This window comes from Scatophagus argus, chromosome 18 (genome assembly GCF_020382885.2).
Source record: "Scatophagus argus isolate fScaArg1 chromosome 18, fScaArg1.pri, whole genome shotgun sequence".
Lineage (NCBI taxonomy): Eukaryota > Metazoa > Chordata > Actinopteri > Scatophagidae > Scatophagus > Scatophagus argus.
In genome coordinates this window covers 1,975,093-1,994,711 of record NC_058510.1, presented here as the reverse complement: position 1 = coordinate 1,994,711, position 19,619 = coordinate 1,975,093, and the positions used below count along the sequence as shown (strand labels likewise).

At 43.5% G+C, this 19,619-nt stretch overlaps 2 protein-coding genes across 9 annotated transcripts; one reads left to right on the top strand and one right to left on the bottom strand.

Annotated features, from left to right (window-relative positions):
• Positions 1 to 219: 219 nt before the first annotated feature.
• Positions 220 to 18,980, bottom strand: zfhx2 (zinc finger homeobox 2). 5 transcript variants are annotated; one of them, XM_046370959.1, is made up of 7 exons: positions 18,623 to 18,980; positions 17,384 to 17,498; positions 17,125 to 17,294; positions 10,429 to 10,587; positions 9,074 to 9,134; positions 4,473 to 8,689; positions 220 to 3,376 (listed from the first exon to the last, which is right to left on the bottom strand). In XM_046370959.1, the coding sequence occupies exons 1-7, from the start codon at positions 18,905 to 18,907 to the stop codon at positions 2,939 to 2,941; spliced, it is 5,445 nt and encodes a 1,814-aa protein (XP_046226915.1). In that variant the 5' UTR covers positions 18,908 to 18,980; the 3' UTR covers positions 220 to 2,938. The 5 variants fall into 5 exon arrangements, with proteins under 5 accessions (XP_046226915.1, XP_046226916.1, XP_046226919.1 ...); XM_046370960.1 differs by having other exon boundaries at positions 18,773 to 18,979; XM_046370963.1 differs by lacking the exons at positions 17,125 to 17,294; positions 17,384 to 17,498; positions 18,623 to 18,980 and adding an exon at positions 12,733 to 12,889.
• thtpa (thiamine triphosphatase) lies at positions 13,443 to 16,985 on the top strand. 4 transcript variants are annotated; one of them, XM_046370966.1, is made up of 4 exons: positions 13,443 to 13,591; positions 14,771 to 14,840; positions 15,088 to 15,579; positions 16,577 to 16,985. In XM_046370966.1, the coding sequence occupies exons 2-4, from the start codon at positions 14,771 to 14,773 to the stop codon at positions 16,675 to 16,677; spliced, it is 663 nt and encodes a 220-aa protein (XP_046226922.1). In that variant the 5' UTR covers positions 13,443 to 13,591; the 3' UTR covers positions 16,678 to 16,985. The 4 variants fall into 4 exon arrangements, with proteins under 4 accessions (XP_046226922.1, XP_046226920.1, XP_046226923.1 ...); XM_046370964.1 differs by having other exon boundaries at positions 15,085 to 15,579; XM_046370967.1 differs by lacking the exon at positions 13,443 to 13,591 and adding an exon at positions 13,598 to 13,809.
• Positions 18,981 to 19,619: the final 639 nt, after the last annotated feature.

The following is a 19,619-nucleotide window of genomic DNA, read 5'->3' as shown; positions in this document are numbered from 1 at the left end:
GATCAAATCTCTAAGCCTAAGCAGACGGGCAAAGACAATTGTTTGGTAAAGTAATTTCAGGCACATTTGAAGGGGTCATATAAACTGTGTCCCCAGGTGCGACCCCAGTGATTTTTTTGTTTAAAAATGACAGATAAAAAAACTCAGGTTTTATAACGTTTAGAACAATTTAAATAATTGTTATGCAACAAAAATGCTCCAAACAGCACTTCACAAATATGCTTTGTTGTTCAACTGATTTTATTTCTTTTTCTGTATATCAAAGAAAGCATAATGGAGACCAAACACAAAAAAGGCAGGTACAAGTGAGGAGGAGAAAATAAGCTTAATCAAAATCTAACAATTCATAACAACACTGCCACTATTATTGTTCAATATTCATAGGAATACCATACTGTTTTTGAGCAGAGAGGTGGCATTTAAAACCGTTATGGATCAATAATAATAATCAAAAACAGTGATGAGTAGTAATGATAAATCGTATAAGTAGTAGCACAGTTATAACAATAGTGATAATCAAAGTGACAATGAAACAATAGGGGAATAAAAAGCAGATCTCCATAAAAACCTATCTAGTTTGGACAGTGCAACACCGTGTGTGTGTGTGTGTGTGTGTGTGTGTGTGTGTGAGTGTGTGAGTGTGTAATCCCAGTCTTAAAAGTTGAAGCACTCCAGTCCTTGCTTTACACACAAGATACAGTTTCCAATAGGAGTACAAATTATTACTCATGAAAAGGACATTGTAACGCTCCTGGTGTCAAAACCCACACCATGTGACTCTTAACGTCATGTTGATGGCTGTGTTCATTTGAAAAGTCTGTAGCTTGTGCAAAAAATTGTGGACTAGTGCAAGTGTCAAGCCATGGGATGTCCTTTACAGTTTGCATTTACGAACACCTCTCCCGCTCTCTGTCGACCTCAAGATTGCTTTTTGGTTTTTTCTGAATGACAGAAAGCAAAGCGAGGATTACTTTGGAATATCAGTTATTTTTTTTTAATATATTTCTTTACAAAAGTTTGTGTTTTAGTTTTGCATTTCGTTAAAACTATCAATAGTAACATTAATATACAACTTAAATTGAAGGAGAACATCTTTAGTATGTTATGTGTCCTTCAACGCAGCACCATCTTATTAGCTCTCAGTCAACACATTTTATGTTTCCCAATTTGCTAGATATGAGTATCTGTTAGCTCCTTAAGGACACTAGAAATACCCAACTTTCTCCCTTGTCATGGTTTCCAGATAATAGATCTCATTTCACAGCACATACATTAGCAGAATTAGTTAACTCAGTATCAAAACTGAACAAAACCGGGAAGGGAGGGAGGGGTTTATGGGAAACAGCCCATTTCAAGCCCTGTCTCTTAATACTTCCAGAGGCTTGGCTTGTGACCTAAATAAAAATCTGTTACACCTGTTTTTAATTGCTTCTCTTGTCATTTGTATAAATATTTAAGTAAATAAAACAAGTACTCAACTTCTGTCTTATGCACAGTATTCATGGCAAAGAAAATCGTAAATTTTACAAAAAAAAAAAAAAGGTGAAAAACGACAAAAGTGTGACCCTCTGCACCAGGTGAGGATGAAGTTAATTCATTAGCATGACACAACGATCACCTGGGATTAAGTTCTTATACCTGGTGGTGTTTTTCTTCTTAAGGCTGTCATGTTTCTAACACACCTACAGGAGGTGGAAACAGAGCTGCATTTCAAAATGAGTTAATTTGGAGGGAAAGCGAAGTCCACAGGATAAAATGAATGAGTTATAAAAACAGATGGTAATTAATTATCGTCCTTGGCCAAGAAAATGCTGACGACTTTACAGGCAGGAATTCCTATGTTCTAGATACAGAATATGACATTCAGATATTTCCCCCAAAGCATTTTGGAACAGAGCTCCTCTTCATTGATCTACCCAGGTCTGGTTTTTGCACAACATTATGCTCACACCTGAAGCATGTTTCATTATCCTAGCAAAAACAAAAAAAAAAAAAGAAAAAGAAAAAAAAAACAATTTATTTCATGAAATTTATATTAAGGCATCCAACATGCATGTAAGTATCTTTCCATAAAAAGACACTTGCATCAGAATGCTTAAAAACATTTCAAACAATGTAAAATGTGTCAAAGTGCGGTATGCCAAGATTCGACTTTTCTCTTTTTGCCCTGTCTATTTGGATTGTCATGAAAACTAGGAACATGTAAATGGGGACAATTCAACAGCCCTGTTCTCTCTAAAGTACCTCTTTTTATATCCCAAATGAGTGGACACAACATTCTTCAGATCACACTCCTGTAGCAAGTAAAAAGGTGACAGTCAATAGGCAGTTCTTCCTCTCCCAATGCGTCAGTCCAGTCATATTATATCCAAGCAATCTTTGCCTTAGAAGTGAAAAGTAGGCATGAGAAAAACATTTCCACAGGAGCAAACTGGGAGTTACTAATGTGGGTATTTTGTGTTATTATCCCAAAAAGTGTTTCAGGGCCCCACTGTCAAATGGCCACTTCCAAAGAGGAAACACTTTTGCATCAGTCTTTAGGGTAATACAGTTCAAGCATGGCAAGTTGAGTGCCTTTACAAATTACAGGAAGGTCATTAAGTAAGGTAATATATAACCACAGGCTTAGGACCAAAAATGTTTAGACAGAGTGTGTGAGGACTGAGGGAGACCTGTGTTCATCACTTATCAAACAGCAACTGATTAAGTGTGAAGCAGCATGGAAATAAGTCTGGAATCCAGGTGAACTCTATTGGTTAACGGATTTCGAGTCAGTGAATGTTGAGCAAGGGACAGCGGGTGTAGGGAGGGGAGCTGACTTCAAAAACTAAAGAATATTAGCTTTTGAGAATTAGTGCTCAAACTTGTTTATTAAAATCTGAGGAGCCCAAATGGGTCCAAGAATAGTCAGTGTGCAGACCAATCCTGATCTGAGTCCTTAACTGTTGCTGGTGGCCGTAGGTGGAGGCGAATCGATAACCCTCTCCCCTCCAGAACCAGCACCAGAACTGGTTACCGGAGCGGAATGGGGGACATGTGGGCCTGGCACGGCGCTGCCAGGTCCGCCGTTACCGGTTCCGTTCTTGTTGACGAGCGTTGTCGGCTGGCCAAAGTTAGTGGTTCTCAGGGTTGCCAGATGACGCGGGGAGAAGACGTGGGCCCTCGCTGCTGCCCGGGATTCAAAGGACACGTTGCAGGCATCACAGCGGCCTGTCAGGGTCTCCTTTGGCACCGGCTGGCCGGGCACTGGGGATGCTGGAGGCTCGGTGACAGTCAGCTGTACAGGTTTGGGCAGGATGGGACGATTGGCTTTGAGAGCGTTGTACTGCAGGTAGCTTCCTGAGCTCATGTCCACCTTCCCACCTGACAGGGGAGACTGGGAATGGGGAGGTGGGGAGGACAGACAGGCAGGGAGGGAGAGAGGGAACACATTTAATATCACATAATTTTAAGTTGAAATTTTGTTCCAGGTTTGACTGAACCATATGACTAATATCCAATCACAGAGCAACGATATACACACAATTCTGTAGTTTAGATAGGATCATTGTTTTTATTATATTTGTTTTTATAAATTAAAAATGTTTTCTTGAGAAAGAGTTTGAGTCCTGAAAGTAAGAAATATTAATATGAACTTTTTCCTGACACATATTTAATCAATAACAATATGGCACATATATGCAAAATTGTATCTAAAAAAGGGTCTGATTTTTTTTTTGGGCGACTCCGCTAAGGCTCCCTCCTGGCATTTTCCAGTCGTTTTCTCATGCATGAAAATAAACCAAACTTTCAAAATTTCATGCCAAACCTCCTAAATTGGTACTATCCAATTGAAATCTGTAGTTCCTCACTTGGCAGGCTCCATATAATGTAGAATAAATGTGATAAATGGTGTTTTTTGTTTTGTTTTGGGTTTTTTTTTTAAACCTGGCCCTGGTGGGGCCCCTGCCCTGCATGTTTTAGATGTCTCCTTCTTCCAACACATCTGATTCCAATGAACAACTCATCATGATGCTCCGCAGAGGTATGATAACGATCCATTCATCTGGATCAGGTGTGCTGGAGCAGGGAAACATGCAGGGCCGTGGGTCTCCAGGTTATTCCCACTCAGGCATTCTGTTGTGTGGTTTAGAAATACAAATTCAAGGTTTAATGACATGGACCCTCATATTTCCTATCTTTCCTTCCTCTTCTTTTTTTCCCCATATTCATCCACTTCCTTCTTCTTCCTAAAAATGCCCTGCTGACTCTGCAGCTATTACTGTTAATTACCACTGCAATGACTCCACTTTCCAGTTTACATTGTGAAATTACTGTCCAGCACATAATAAATGTGCAAAGTAGGAATGTGATGACAACACGCAACAAAAAATATATTTCCTCTTCTCAATGACTGTGTATGCGCAATAATGTAATTTTGTGATGACTGTACTTTAAAAATTCTGTAGAGTACATCTAACTTGCCAGCTTACCATTTTCTCTTGCTGCAGTCTCCAGCGCTTCTCCTTGGCTCTGGTGTTTTGGAACCAGATCTGCACCACCTTGAGCGGCAGGTTGAGCTCAGTGCCAATTGCCTCACACTCCATGGCGTTAGGGTGGGCACAGGTCTCATAACAGGACTGCAGAATGGACAGCTGTAGGCAGGACAAGTGTGTGCGTGGCCTGCGGCTGGATGAGTGGGGCAGGAAGCGGCTTTCCGTCGGGCTCGATTTAGCTACGACCGGGCTAGAGGGGCTGGCCACTTTGGCGGAGCTGGGGGTATTTGGGCTGACGGGTGCAATACTAGGGGTGGGAGGAGGGGGGATGGTGCGAGCAGGCGGGTGCGTGGGAAGAGCCAGCTGTTCTCTCGACAGAGTGTTGATCTTAATAGGGACTTTGGGGGTCCAGTAGTTGAGGCCATTCTGTTTTTGTGGCATCGCCGCTGCGGAAGGAGGCCTGTTGTTAATGGGAGTTGTGGGCAGCTTGGGCACCATGCGGTTTGTGCTCCCTGGTCCATCCATTTCATTTTCATTGTCTTTCTCTTCATCAGTCTTTTCTTCCTCACTCTCCTCCTCCAGCTTTCGTTTGTGGGCCGGTCGTGGGGCAATGGGGACTGGATCCTTGGGTGGTGTTAGAAGGACAGGGGTGTTGACTTTGGGTGAGACTTTGACCATTGTGATGTTGCTGGTGGTTTCGAGCTTGGTCTTTGGCACTGCAGAAGCACTGCTGCTCACAGTAGACACTGTGGTGGAGGAAACAAGCTCCTTGGGCTTGATAGGAACTGGGGTCATCTTTTTCACCACAGTAGGTTTGCCCAGCTCCTTTACAGGTTCTCTCTCTGTCTTCATGAGGGTGCGCACAATGGGAGTAGTTGCGATGTACCCAGTATTATTTGAGGGAGGCTTGTTCGAGAATATGGGTTTGGAAAGAGGCCAGGTAAATTTTATGAGAGGTTTGCCAACTGCTGCCAGGGTCCCATCACTGATGAAGCGAACCTCGCCCTTCCGTTCTCTCGCTCTCATGTTCTGGAACCAAATCTGGACAACCTTCTTCGGAAGGTGGACCCACTCAGAAATCTGTTCAAACTCATGTTTACCAGGATTTGGGTCTTTGAAATAGCAGCCATACAGAATGTCAAGTTGCTCAGCTTGAATGATGGTCCTTGAACGCCTCATATCTCGATACCTTTTTCCTTTGGACTTCCTCTGCTGCTGCTGCTGCTCTTGCTCCCTTTCCTTCTCTCTCTCTCTTTCTCGCTCCCTTTCCAACAGTGCAGAATTCATTTTCTCTGCTGTCCTCATGTAAATACTAGACTTTGTCATGTTGTTGCAGTTGACCAGGCTCATACTGCTGTTGATGGAGGGTGTGGCGGTAACAGATTCAGGCTTCACCTGAACGACGACCAGGCCTTTGGATGTGGGTCTCAGACCAAGCCCATCCAGCAGCTGTCCCTTCTGAACTTCAATTTTATCAGCCAGAGAGGATGAGGAAGAAACAGATTTGGAGTTTTTTCCCATGCTGAGATCTAGAGCAGACTCATAGTCATCACCATTGGACAGGTAGTGAGAAGTCTGGTTGTGGGAAGAGAGAGACTGAGAGAGGAGAGAGCTGGAGAAGCGTGTGATATTTGGTGGGTTAGGAAAGACTGGCACCTTGCTCCCATCCCCAATCACTGAAGGAGTTAGAGAGAGGACATAGGGGCTGAGGAACTGAGTGGAGAAGGGAGCAAGGGAAAGGGGAAGTGAGTGGAGGGCCCCAGCTGGAATCTCAGGGTGGTCCATGTTGTGGGACAGTGAACTTGGAGGATCTCCTTGGGCCTCCAACTCTAGATCTACATCTGGGTCCTGTCTCTCCTTCTTCACCTCCACCTCATCACGCTCAAACTCCCCCTTTCGCTTTTTCCTTTTAGCCCTCTGACCCCCTCCACCCTCCTCATCTTCATACTCATCTTCTGCATCAGAGAGAAACACAGTTGTGGAGCGCAGGACCTTTCCTCCAACCGATCCCTTGTCACCTGACACTTCACACTGTGCTTCATCTTTAGCAGGGCTCTCAGGACCCTCCCTCAAAGACCCATTCTGGCTTTCCTCATCCGACACAATGACAGACGTGTAAACCTCATTTTCCGAGTCAGAAGTGAGACATGAATCTCCCTGACCCTCCTTTCCCAAATCTCTCTGTCTGTGTTTCCCTCTTGTACTAGACAAATCTATTGCCTGACTACCTGTCGCTTCAGTCTCATCCTCACCTTCTGCTATTATCAGCGAGCTTTCCTCATCATCGTAGTCATTATCAGAACTTTGGCCGTGTCGCGTAAACCCTACCAAACTTTGCAGGTGTTCTGCTGCCCTCTGTCTCTGTTTTGCATGCCGAGCTTGGCTCAACCACCTACGTACCTCTTCCTCTGAGAGCCCCACCTCTCTGCCCAGTGCCTCACAGTCTTCATGGGGTGGACTTGCAGCATCAGCTTCACTGCGTGACTCAAAGAAGGCCCAGAGAACCTCCGACTGGAACTCTGACAGCACTGGAAGATCTGGCTGAACGGACCCCACTGCATTACAATGGGATCGAGTTTGGTTGTTAGTTAAGGCATCTGTAATCGGGCTGGACTTTGGGGTGCCAAGAGAGCCACAAGGGCTTGTGCCCGATTGTGATTTTCGAGGAGTAGAATCAGGGCTAAGCGTAAGGTTTAGATTTACAGGACTGAGGCTTGAGTTGCTGGGAACAGATGCAGAAGGCGAGAGGTTCTTACTGCGGAGGCTTTTCTCTGTGCCCGCTGGGGAGAGATTGAGGCTAGCTGCTTTATCACCTTCCAGGTCCAACTGATTAGTCGAGCTGTCTCCATCTGTTGTGCTATCTCTATGTGCCTTCCCATTGTCTTCACTATTCTCAACCTTCACTTTGCTTTCTATATTAGGACACTGTGCAAGCTCTTTACTGTCCTCTTCTTTAAGTTTCTCTGTTTTAATGTTCTCTGTAGTCCAGTTATCCCCAGTTATGTCCTTGACCTGATCTGAAACCTTCTCTTTAACTGTCTCTTCACTGTCCTGCCTGTTTCGTTCACTCTCACACTTTATGGCCTGATTTTGCTCTTCCAGGCAGGACTGTGCACTCACTGGGGCCCCAGCAGAGGGCCACTGGTTCTGTAAGCTGCTAAGTCTTTGGGTTAGGAGGGCTTGCTGGCCTGTGCTGAGACCTACGAATGGCACACACTGAGTAAGGAGCTGGCCTTGCTGGTTCTCTTGGTGCTGCTGGGTTTGGGCTTGGAGCCCATTCAAGATCAAGGGCATGACCATTTGAGGCTGAGGCACAAGCTGAGGCACGGTGGCACCAGAAGCAGCACCGGCCGCAAATAGGGAAGGAAGGAGGGAGTGCGAGAGGGTGCTGGGACTAGACGTGAGAAGGGTGAGAAAGGCTGAGACCGCCTGAGCTGAGGCCACAGGGGAGGTGAGGAGGGAGGGAGCCACTTGTGAAGTTTGAATTTGCTCTCCGTCTTTTGTAGTCGTCACCATCAACGTCCCAGGAGCAGCACAGTTGGTGGTGGTAACTAACTGAGTAGTCCCACTTGCAGATGTCGTCACTGCATCGTTTGGAGCAGTGGTGGTGCTGCTTCCCAAACTCGCAGCGACTGCTGCGCCATTTGCAGCCTGTGCAGCAATTCCAGCATTTCTACTGCGGGACTGGTGCAAGACAGACTTCATATGGCTCTCAAGAGTGATGGCGTGATTGTAAGAGACTCGACATATAGCACACTGGTAGGGTTTGTTTGATATATATGGCCGAGACAGGACAGGAACTGAGGGAGTCTGGGGATCATTTTCCCCAATTTGTTTTGCAGAGCCCGTTGTCATCTTTTGAATGTGGGATGCAGAGTTGTAATGAACGCTCAAGGCAGTTCTGCTGGGAAAAGTTTCCAGGCAGGCATTGCATTTGAACGACTGGGTGTTATTTTCAGCTGGCACACCATTTTTACTGACTGACGGTTCACTGGAGTCTGGGATTTCTGCGTTTTCAGTTGCATTTTGCTGTTTGGCTCCTGTTAGCTGATTTCCCTCCGCTTCTGGCTCAGCCTCATCTCCCTCCTCTTCCATTATTCTCTCTTCCTCCATCTCTTTGTCTCCAGGAGTCTGGGTAGCGTCTGAACTCTCACTACATTGGCAGGGGTCTGAACTGATGTCTTCAGCGTGCTTCAGTTGTGAAGATTCAGCATCTGGTAAAATGAACACACATGTTTAACTTTATGCTCTAAGAAATGGAGTACTAACCGATAACAGGAGCACACACTTGCATACTCAATATAATAGCTAATCTGCTCATAGCAACCTTCTTCCAACCCGCATTAGTGGCAATTTTCAACCATAAATAGATGTCTTTGATTCCCCTTCAAAATGTAACCAGTTTTTCCTTAAAAGAGTTTCAACATGTGTGTAAAACTATTTTAGTTTGCAGAAAACATGGAGCAAAGGAGGCTGAAGTCAGTAATTATACACCTAACCAGTGTCATTATAAGAACAAAGAAAAGCATGACTGTGTGTTATTACAGTGTTTAATTTTCTGGTCATGGTTTTAATTAAAAAGCATTTTTCACACTCACCTGCAGACTTTTGAGCACCTTTGTCCGTCTCTCCTCCGCTGGCAGCCTGTTTCAGAACAACCTGTTAAAATAAAATGAAAGGAGAGAGTCAGCAAAGTGCTCAAAGCAAACTTAACTCTGCAACGCCTCAGATGAGCTGAATGCTATGTCGCTTCTCAGCAGCACAACATTTGGGCGTGACACAAGTGTGGTTTCATTACACACAGCAATCCTGGCAAGCCTTTAATTTGCAAATTACCCTAAAGGCATAAATTCAGCTGTCTCTGATCAAATCGTCCACCAATAAAATTCTCGCTTGCTTAATACACTAAATTGTCTTGGATGCATTACAAACAGGATGTTCAATGAGGTTCTAAATGTTTTTAATTTGATGTCTACTCAGCAAATACTTTATTTTCATACCTGATACCTGGTTAATTAAACAATTTAAATATTCAAACTATAAAAATAATGAACGCAAGCACTATTGTGCTGACAAAAGCAAATTTCCACAGAAAAAGTCATGAAAACAGGAAACGACATACTCAATTCTAACTACTCATTACTAGCCATCAGTGACCGTTTGTGGTTCTAGTTTTCAGGGTTCAGGTGCAACTATTTGGCCCAGACACAGGCAACGTGAGGCTACACAACATTTGTCCTTAGTCAATGTTAGTTCTTCAATTTGGAAAGAACAAACAAGAAGCTCATACGAACTTCCTGCGAGTCAAAATAGACAATTCATATTTAGACAGAAATTACTGTATTTTGTTAAGGCATATGTTTAAATGTACACGAACCCATGATATTGGTAATGACATTATCCCTATAATGTATGTTAACACCCATTAATTACATATGGGAACATCAAATGATTAACATATAAAATATATGACATAAAATATTTGTTAACAAAACTTGGGGTGAACAACCCAGGGGATTAATAAAGTCATCCATTAAATGAATCTTCTCTCATACACCATGACAGAATCACATATATTTTTAACTATTATTTTAAATGTTGGTAAAAGTCTACCAATGCTCCAGTAGTTCAGGCATCAACTGTCTGGCTGAGCAATCAAGTTGAATCAACATCGCAAAGACACAAGGGGAAGAAGAAAACAAACAAACAAACAAACAAAATACCCGACGTATCAACATTCATCACATTTGTATTATTTCACAGCTTACAGTATCCCAAGTCATCTGATATTTAATCCAATCTCTGTATAACATTCATTACACTTCATCCCTTTACGGACATCACTGATGTGCTACCCAAAGTAATCAGGTTAAGTTCCACATGAACTCAGACACAGATTATAACACGGACAACTGATAAGGCTTATCATATAATACGGCACAACCATACTTACTATGTCCAGCAGTTTGTCAACACAAGATGGAAGTACGCTGTGTTGCTCAGTGAGATGTCGAGACAGGGATGATCTGTCGGCTTGTCCTTTTTGGCACAGGGGGCACAGCCACTCTGCCACCCCATTGCTTTCACTGCTCACTGTCTCTCCAGACTCCTCCTAACAGAAAGAAAGAACGATGTTAGACAGCCACACTCTTTCTGGGGCTGTAATTATTTATCACTGAGGGTGGGCCATCAGATTATTTGAGATCATGATTGGTCGAGGATGTCCATAATCTAATTTTCTAGCAAACTGTAGAGATGGTGATATTTAACGACCTGTTCCCGAACATCACATAACTTCACTCATTAGCAGATCTTTAAATGCGGAAATGGAGAAATTAAAAAAAACTCCACAGTATCACTAGTTTGTTAAGCACCCTAACTACATGACCAGCTCTCATCATCCGTCCCTGTGTTTAATCATTTGAACCCACAATCAGAAGTCTTCAACAGGCCCATCATCTTTTTTTCAATGTTAAAAACTTCTAGATGCTAGATCAGCATCTTTTTCACACAGGAAGTTCAATTCTTGACTTCTTTACAACATTGTCCTCAATGGCTTTATAAAATTACACAATAACTAAATAACACCTTTGTCATGTACATTATTCATCTAATGCTTTCATTAGCTTTGACCATACACTCTACAAGGGGGTTAAAGATAAAAGATCCACGGCTTCATACTGCTTTGAGTTCAACCCAACTTTCAAGAAATTGATCTGCTAACACATGAAGTGTTTTAAATGCGCAATATACCAAAACAATCCACAAATTCTAACAAGCTCTACATATCTCACAATGAGTACATTGTCTCTAAAACTAATTTCCCCCAAGTTCTGACCAATAGAAGGAAGTAACCAATATATCAAATGTGATCTGAGCTCGTACTGCATTTGCTCGCCACGCATGATAAAACAACTGTTACTCCCATGCTTTAAACACTGGACTGCGTTTATTTATCAGTCAACAGCAAGCATTCATAATCCAATATGCAAGCAAGACAGCAGTTCATGCCCATGAGGAGAAATACCAACACAGCTCCGATCCTCACTTCTTCGCCATGCCAATTAGCAAGCTAGCAGGGTTATATGACCAGATAATATTTCGGCAAGTCTATATCTGCACAGTATATCATGTTGAAAAGCTCCACATCACGAGTTTCATAATTAAAGGGCAAGATATAACTAAATTGACGTCTCTCTGCTCATAGCTGGCTAATTAATGAGCAGTCTAATTAGCTATGCCGACCAGAGACGAATCAATTAGCTAGCAAGCTAGGCTGAGAAGCCCCCCGTAACGTCGCATTACAGTCGTGTTTCTGGCAATGCTGGTTAGCCATTAGTTACAATCCTGCAGTGATAACAACTCACCTCTCTCAAACTGTAAAAGACAGGACGGGCGTCATCGTAATCTAGCTGCTAGCTCGGGGTTACGGCTGGACGGTCATTAAATTAATAAACAAAAAGAGACTGGGCTAATAACAGTCGTGTCACTTCGCTAGCTAGCCTGTTAGCAGGCAGAGATAATTAACCGCTCCTCAAACTGTCTCCAACTGGCGTGTCTCCACTCCCTACAAACTCTGCCTGGTCCAGGTGGGAAGTGCGGCTTCAATACACCGACAGAGTTCACCTCGGATACAAAACACACTCACTAGGCTGTGGATCAAAAACCTCGGCCTCGAGTTATTCCTTACCCCTCTGATTGTGGGCTGCCAATCGGGCATCTAGTGTTGCACCGCCCGCCGCCTGCTGCTCAACAGCGCAAATTGAGGCCTAGCCGGACTAAAGCCATTTAATTAATGAACGTGGGCTCCGCTTACAGATGTGTTAGAAAACACTCGCACCCCCTCCTCCCTCGCCGCCCAGCAGACCTCCTTTTGACGCGTCCTAGCGCTCAAATCCATACCTTAGATACTTACGGTGCAACACATGGCCATTTAAATTATCATTTTAACAGCTTCTAGCCGTAATTGGCGAAAGAATTAAACGCTAAAAAGCTACTTGAAGCGGAGTACGTGCGCCGCGGTCGCCTCGACGATGGGGGTGGTGTAGGGAGAGCAGGCGAAAGAGACGAAGAGGCAGAAAAAGTTTGGGATTTAATGTTGGATTTCTATAAGGGATCGGATTAGTATGTGGCACAATCCGTCGTTTGCTCGATCTTGTATCAGTCGCAGGCCACTCTCGTCGCTCAAATCAGCACAATTAACCGATCGCGAATGGCGTTTAATTAAGTTCAGAGCAATTAGCTAATGCGTTTTTACCTGCATGGTCGCCGCTCCAGCACGCACACACACACACACGCTTCCTCTGTGGCTCCTCAGAAGTGAAAAGTTTTCTTCCCTGCCCTCCCTCTCTCTCTCCCTCTCTCTGTCTCTCTCTCTTTCTCACCCCCTCTCTCCCGTTCTTCCCCTCCCTTCATTCGCCCTATCCCTCGCTCCTTCCCCTCTTCCCTTTAGTAAACAGACCACAGCTCCCCCCAAGGCTGATTGCTGACATTCAGAAGGGACAGACACGGCTATCAAATCCCTTATGTAACCCCGCAGATATTAGAGATTATTAATGTATGCTGAAATGCCGATTACTCATTGAGCAACGTAGAAAAGAGGAGGGGGGTGAGGGGGGGGGGGGCTGATAGATATTTTTCTAAAATAGAAAAAAAAGTATGTCGATGCCTCGATTACACGGAATCCCCTTTAATTTGAAACCCTTCCTCGTTTCCATGTTTAAAGTGAATAAAAATGAGTCCTCATTCTGCCAACTTGGATTGTCACAAAGAGTGTGACGAGTTAATTAAGGCAGAATAATGGCGATATGGCCGCGAAGGCTCGACTCAGCACCGGATTATGACATGTTTTGTTTTTTTTTTAATCAAATGATAGGTGTGGCGCATATCAACAGTCGAGTATGTGGAATAAATATTTATGAAGCAGAGAGGATTAAAACTGCACCATCTGTACGCCCCTGCGTTACTGGGACAGGAAGTGATGTTCCTGAATACACTGATAGGTGTCTCTAATTGCGCCTGTGCAAAATAAACTTCGCTGACGTGTAGGGGCCGCTCGGATCGATCTCAGCGTTTGACGCCGGGGTGTTTTGGATGCTGGGACTTGATTCCTGAAGGTGTGTGAGTGCAGTGCGCTGCGTATATCCGTTGAAACTGTGTTTTAGTTTGGTGATAGAGACTTAAAGTCGATGCATGACTCAGCTCTGGGGATGAATGAGTCGAGCCTGATTAAAATGGCACAGGTGCGGCCACACGAGCTGCTGCAGTTAATGAAATGAAGTTAACACGTTTGAAAACCCCGAGGACATGAACGTTAAATTCAGTGTTGGGAGAAGTAAGCACGTCTTTTGGTTATTTAATACTACAGTGTGAAAATCGTGTATTTAAAATTTTACTTCAGTGCACCTACAGGAGATCCTATTATAATTGCAATATAAATACATGATTATGATGATTATTGTTGTCCTGACAGCCCTTTCAGCTGTAATGACAGCATTTCACCAGACAAATGTCAAAGGTGGTGAGGGAAAAAATACTGTAAGAACGGCTGCTTTTGACTTCGATAACTGAAACGTATTGCTCATTTTGATAGGTTTTTGATTTTAAAATTGGAATAATCTCCTAAATATTTCCCTCTGAAGTGCAGCCATTCACAAATACAAAAGTATCACAAAATGCATGTTCTTAGATAAAGTACAGACACCTCAAAACTGTGTTTACTGCTCAGTACGTATGAACACGTACTTTGTTAAGTCCCACCATGTATGACACATTCACAACATCTCAAAGGAGCCTTTAGCTTTTGACTCGGTGTGGACATTTGGACTGGATGTTAGAAAAAGGCAGGTACCCCCGTGTTCTGATATGCTCAAAATGCACCCCACTCCTGTGTGTGGTTTGTCCTAGTGGTGTTGCCGTACCCCAGCAGAAGACGCTGACTGCTGTGGTGTGATCATTGTGAAACCCTGCCCCTGTTTCTCGATGCTTTTAAATGTGTTAAAAATGGGGAACTAGACTGTAATATGAGTGTTACGAATGCTCCATCGCAGTCGATTGTCATGTTTTTTGTTAATTAAAGACTGTTTACAGCCTTGTGTTACAAAAAGTGATTCCTATTATTGATCACTTAAGTTTGTGAAAAAGTGTTTTCATGCTGATGGGAATAAAAAAAATCACGTCCTTATATAAAACCTGCTTATTCTGTGACTGAGTGTAACAGTCTGTCTTAATGTGTTAAAGCAGGCTGAAGTGAACTTTGCTTGGTTGCTGGTGCTGATCTCACTTTGTCATTTCAGATGAGTGTGGAAGTGGAAAGAAAGTTTTTATGCAACGCTGACACTCTGAAAACCCTGGAGGAGATCGGAGGTGAGTGTTTCCCACACATTCACGTGTAGATCCAGAATTAGGACATCAAACCGATGATCCACGACAATTAGAAATGGTCACTGAAGGACTGAATGACGCTTATTGCTCTGATTTGTCTTGTAACTGTGATGACACGGCCATCTGTCTTGCTAATAATGATGTTTAATTATCTGTATCAGCCTCCTTTGTATTTTTATATTTGTTTACCCATTTGTTAAATCATCCATCTCTCATCCTTACACAGCAGTGTGCATTGGTCAATGCCAGTTCCACGACCGGTACTTTGACACCCCCGAGTTCAGCCTGACTTTGAAAGACATGTGGCTGCGTCAGCGCAAAGGATGCTGGGAGCTCAAGTGCCCGACAGCAGTCGAGGGGCCCGAAGAGACGACCGGAGAACAATCTGAAGCGGCAGCGCTGTGCACCCGCTACAAGGAGATAACAAATCTGCCCGAAATTCAGCAGAGAGTGCGAGAAGTCATAAAAGACGTCTGTGAGGACGGAGAGACGAGCTTCTCGCAGAAGGACGGGCAGGCCTGGCTGAGCGAGATGAATCTGGTGTGCTTTGCTGAGTTTACAACAGTGCGGCGGACGTTCAGTTTAGAGGAGGACGGGGTGCGGATAGACCTCGACCAAGCCGACTTTGGCTACCATGTGGGAGAGATCGAGGTCCTCCTTCCAGAGGGAGGAGACGTGCAGTTGGCCTTGGAGAAGATCGAAAGAACAGCTCGAAAGCTGGGTGAGCTCCACCCCCACAAATCTATTAATCTGGGCTGCGGCTAACCTAAAATTGCTTCTTATGTCCAAGACAAAGAAGCGGATCCTTGCATTTGGGAAGCTAGAGCCAGCAGGTGGGGAGCTGATGGTTAGTCAGTCGAGACAGAATTAGTTGAGAACAGGACGTTATGTCATGGATGTGCTGGAAGACAGTTGCTTGCTGTTTATGGATATCGACTATTTGTTCATTGAAAGCAATAATCAAACTACTGCTGCTACTGCAAACTGAGAAAACGAGTGCAGTTTGCAGTGACTTCAGTGCAGATTTAAATGTAGCCACAACAACAGCACAGCAGCTTCCAGTGCGTTGTCTTTGTGCCCAAGTTTTAAAAAGTGAATTTCACAAAAGTAATTTAATGCTTTGACGGCCTCTGTGGTGCATGTTGGTCTTCATTTTGATATTTCAAATAGCGCAGACAGCACTAAGCAGAAGTTAAACCCAAGTCTTAGTTCAAAGCCTCAAATTAGTCTGAGATCAGATCTAATCTGCTCTCTCACAGTCGGCTGTACAACAGGCTAAATGTACGCTTATTGTAAGTCGCTTTGAGATCAGACAAACTTGTTAGTCTGGTTTACGGCTAAGCTCCATATTAAACCAGCCCTAAATTTATTACACTTATGCTAAAATGTTTGCTCTGTGACCTACTTGGATTAAATTTGGTTTGTTATTGTGGTTATTATCAGTATTGTTTTCAGTGTAGACTCATAGATTGTTCAGGGAGGTCAGCGCAGCTCGTCTGTGGAGGTGGAGATTCTGCCACATTCTACTTGTTTTAAAATCCCAATAAAACTGTACTGGAAGTCAAAAGGGAAGCTGATTGCTCAGTTCTTTATACAAACAGAATACATTTCTATCATGTAATCTGTTCATCAGGTAGGATCTCAGTTTGCCGTTAAGCGAACGGCTTTCCTCGACAGCCATAAATAAGTATTCTTCCTCTTCTTCTTCTTCTTCACAGGTCTGACTGGAGATAAGCGAGTTCAGGGGAAAATGAACATTTATCTTCAAAGAAATCACCCGGAGCACTACGCAAAACTACTGAGAGAACGTGTTATGTAAGAAGATCAGAGATCATCTGTAGCAGTTAGAGCTAAATGGTTTGTCAGGATGTACAGAAGTGTAAAACTGAGGCATTATTTATTAGAAAGTCTATTATATTTTTTACTTTTGAAAATGTGTATTTAAAATGTAAGCATATTCACTCCTTGTAAAGATGTGTTTCCTGAATTTAAAACTTGATCTGACTGTTCACACAGCCGTTACATCAACGGGAATCGGATCTGATTTAGGACCACAAATGAGAACTGATAGGACCAGATTCCATGTGATTTGTGCTGTTCAGACTGTCATTAAAGCAAAACCAGAAAGATTTGGGCCCTTATTTCCTGCAGCTGGAACACAGTTAGTCTACACTGCGACTTGCTGCAGAAATTCTCTGCAGAGCTGTGGTGACAACAGCACTCGATTCCTCCATGAGAGAGAAGCTCGAGACAAAAGACGAGTTACCACAGTCACGTAGTGGTCGTCATCTTCAATTTCAGGCTGTGTCCAAGTGATCGGGGGCGATGGAGGAGCTTTCTGAGAGGCTGAAACGATCCCTCCTTTGGATTGTTCTGCTGGTCTCGTCTCTGCTGCGCCGACACCAGCGCCTGCTGAGGGCAGCTTCGTCTGGACACCTGCGATCCACCACACAACCACAGACTGTGCACAGTGAAGAAGACTGTGATACGACGATCTGATCATCAGTGATTCGAGAGACACACACCTACACTTCTGCTGCACACGAGCCTTCGTTCTGACAGCTGGGTCCCCACAGTCCTGATCGCGGGAAGGCTGCACTGACAGGCCACGTCTGCTCTTAAACATAACGCAGCCGCCTCCTTCATCGAGCACAAACACAAACATTAGTGTCAAACAGTTACAGGAAAAGCACAGTCATTATAAGTAATTAACATAATGCACTAACTAAGTAGCAAAGTACATTTATTCAAGTGCTGTACTTGTATGTTACTTGAGTATTTACACTTCCTGCTGCTTCATACTTTTACTCCACCACAACTTAGCAAGAAATATTGTACTTTTTAACTCTACTACATTTACTTACTTTCCAGATTCAGATTTAAACAATGCAAAACATAATAACAATAAATTAGAGAGACTGGTAAGACTTTATTGATCCACAGAGGGGAATTCACACAGCAACCACCGCACAATGTAAAGTAACGTAAATTTAAAATATAAATAAATGCTACCATTTACCAGCTGCAAAATTTAAGTGATGTACATTAATATACTTTATTCTGACGTTCTGCACAAAGAACACTACTTTAACTTCAGGAAATGATCCGAGTACTTCTACTGCTGTGCATGAATGAGAAAAGAGACAAAATATTTTAACCTTTTGAGACATTTACCTTTTACACCTGTTCACCTGTTTATCTTGGCTTTACGTCAGCGCCGTTTAGGACATAACAGACGCTCCATGTTTGATTTTATAATGCAACGTTCATATAAAGCTAAATAAACTGTTTACTAATAATTCACATAGAAGTTCATGCATCCCATATCAAATAGGTGCACTGAGAGAGGAACATAAATAATCAACAAAAATATAAACAGAGAACAAAAGGTTACGGAAAATTCACAGAGGAGATACTGATATGAAATTAAAGGAGCGTCTTAATTAATACGTGTCGCGTCACAACCAACGCGCTTGCGTCAGAGATACGTGTTACGCTTCCTGCCATATGAAAGTGCTCCTGCACAGCCCAGTTCAGACTATAACTAAGCCGAAGCTGAAGGAAGTATTCCCATTTAAATCACGAGATGATGACTCCAGTAGTGTTTTACATGTCCCCAGGCTGTGTGAGTGTGTGTCTGTGTGTATTTAACACACAGTGCCTCACTAGCTAGCTGCTGTGAGCTAACACTTCACCTTCAGGCAGTGAGCTGCTGGGACAAAAGCGTTTCTTTAGAAACTTCGGCCCGTTAAATAATTACTCACATGCTTTAGCAAACCCGGTAGGTTCCCGGGATAAACGCACGGCACCGCATCAGGCTTCAGAATCAGCTTTTTGGCAAAACCCATGGACCTCTGAAAGAAATTCACGAAACAGTCGTTGGTAAAATGTGCGCAGCAGATACGGATTCCCACCGTATTTGAAGGTCTGCTTGAGCGGTGTCCGTTAATGAAGTCCATCCATTTCTGTCTGAGCGCAGGGTTCTTTGGCAAGCAGTGGACGGAGGCTCCAGGCTCTGGTTTGCATCCCAGAACAGCACAGTCTGACATATTTACAGGGTGACCAGCCCACCAGAGCGCCACTGGAACGGCTTTCACCAAAAGTACCTTTTTTCATGTGTAACATGCGTGTACAGATCAGTATTTGCATATTGAACCATGATTGGCTTCATGTTTTGTGATGTCACAAATATCTGGACGCAGTCTGGACCAGACAGAATTTATTTCTGTGAGGAGAGAAACTCCTCCCCCATCAGTGAAAGTCTTGATGCATCAGTGTTGTCAATCTGACTCTTAGCCCGCTGGTCAAACGGAAGAGCAGGTAAGGACATAATCTGAGTGGAGGCTGGAGAGCCGCACTGGTTCTTCCATCAGCACTATTCAGAGACAGGTTCAGAGGAAGGGTTGTTTTTTGCAAATGTTTTTTAATGTTTGTCTTGCACATTAAGGATTGCATTTCAAACTCGTCGCATAATGACAATAAAGACATTCTATTCTGTTGTATTCTTTAATGGTTTATTAGTCCCACGGTGGAGAAATTTACAGCCTCATAGCAGCGAGGCAGACTGTAAGACGGTAAAAAACAAACACAAAGACACATCAGAGTAAGACGTAACAATAACTCGATATTGATTAAGTCCCCCGGGATGAGGTTACAAAGCAGGACGTGTCACATTACAGTTAATATGACTATAAACCTGATGACACACAGTGAATATGGGGCTCAGACCCTGGGGACCTGGTAATCCCACCTGGCCTGTGA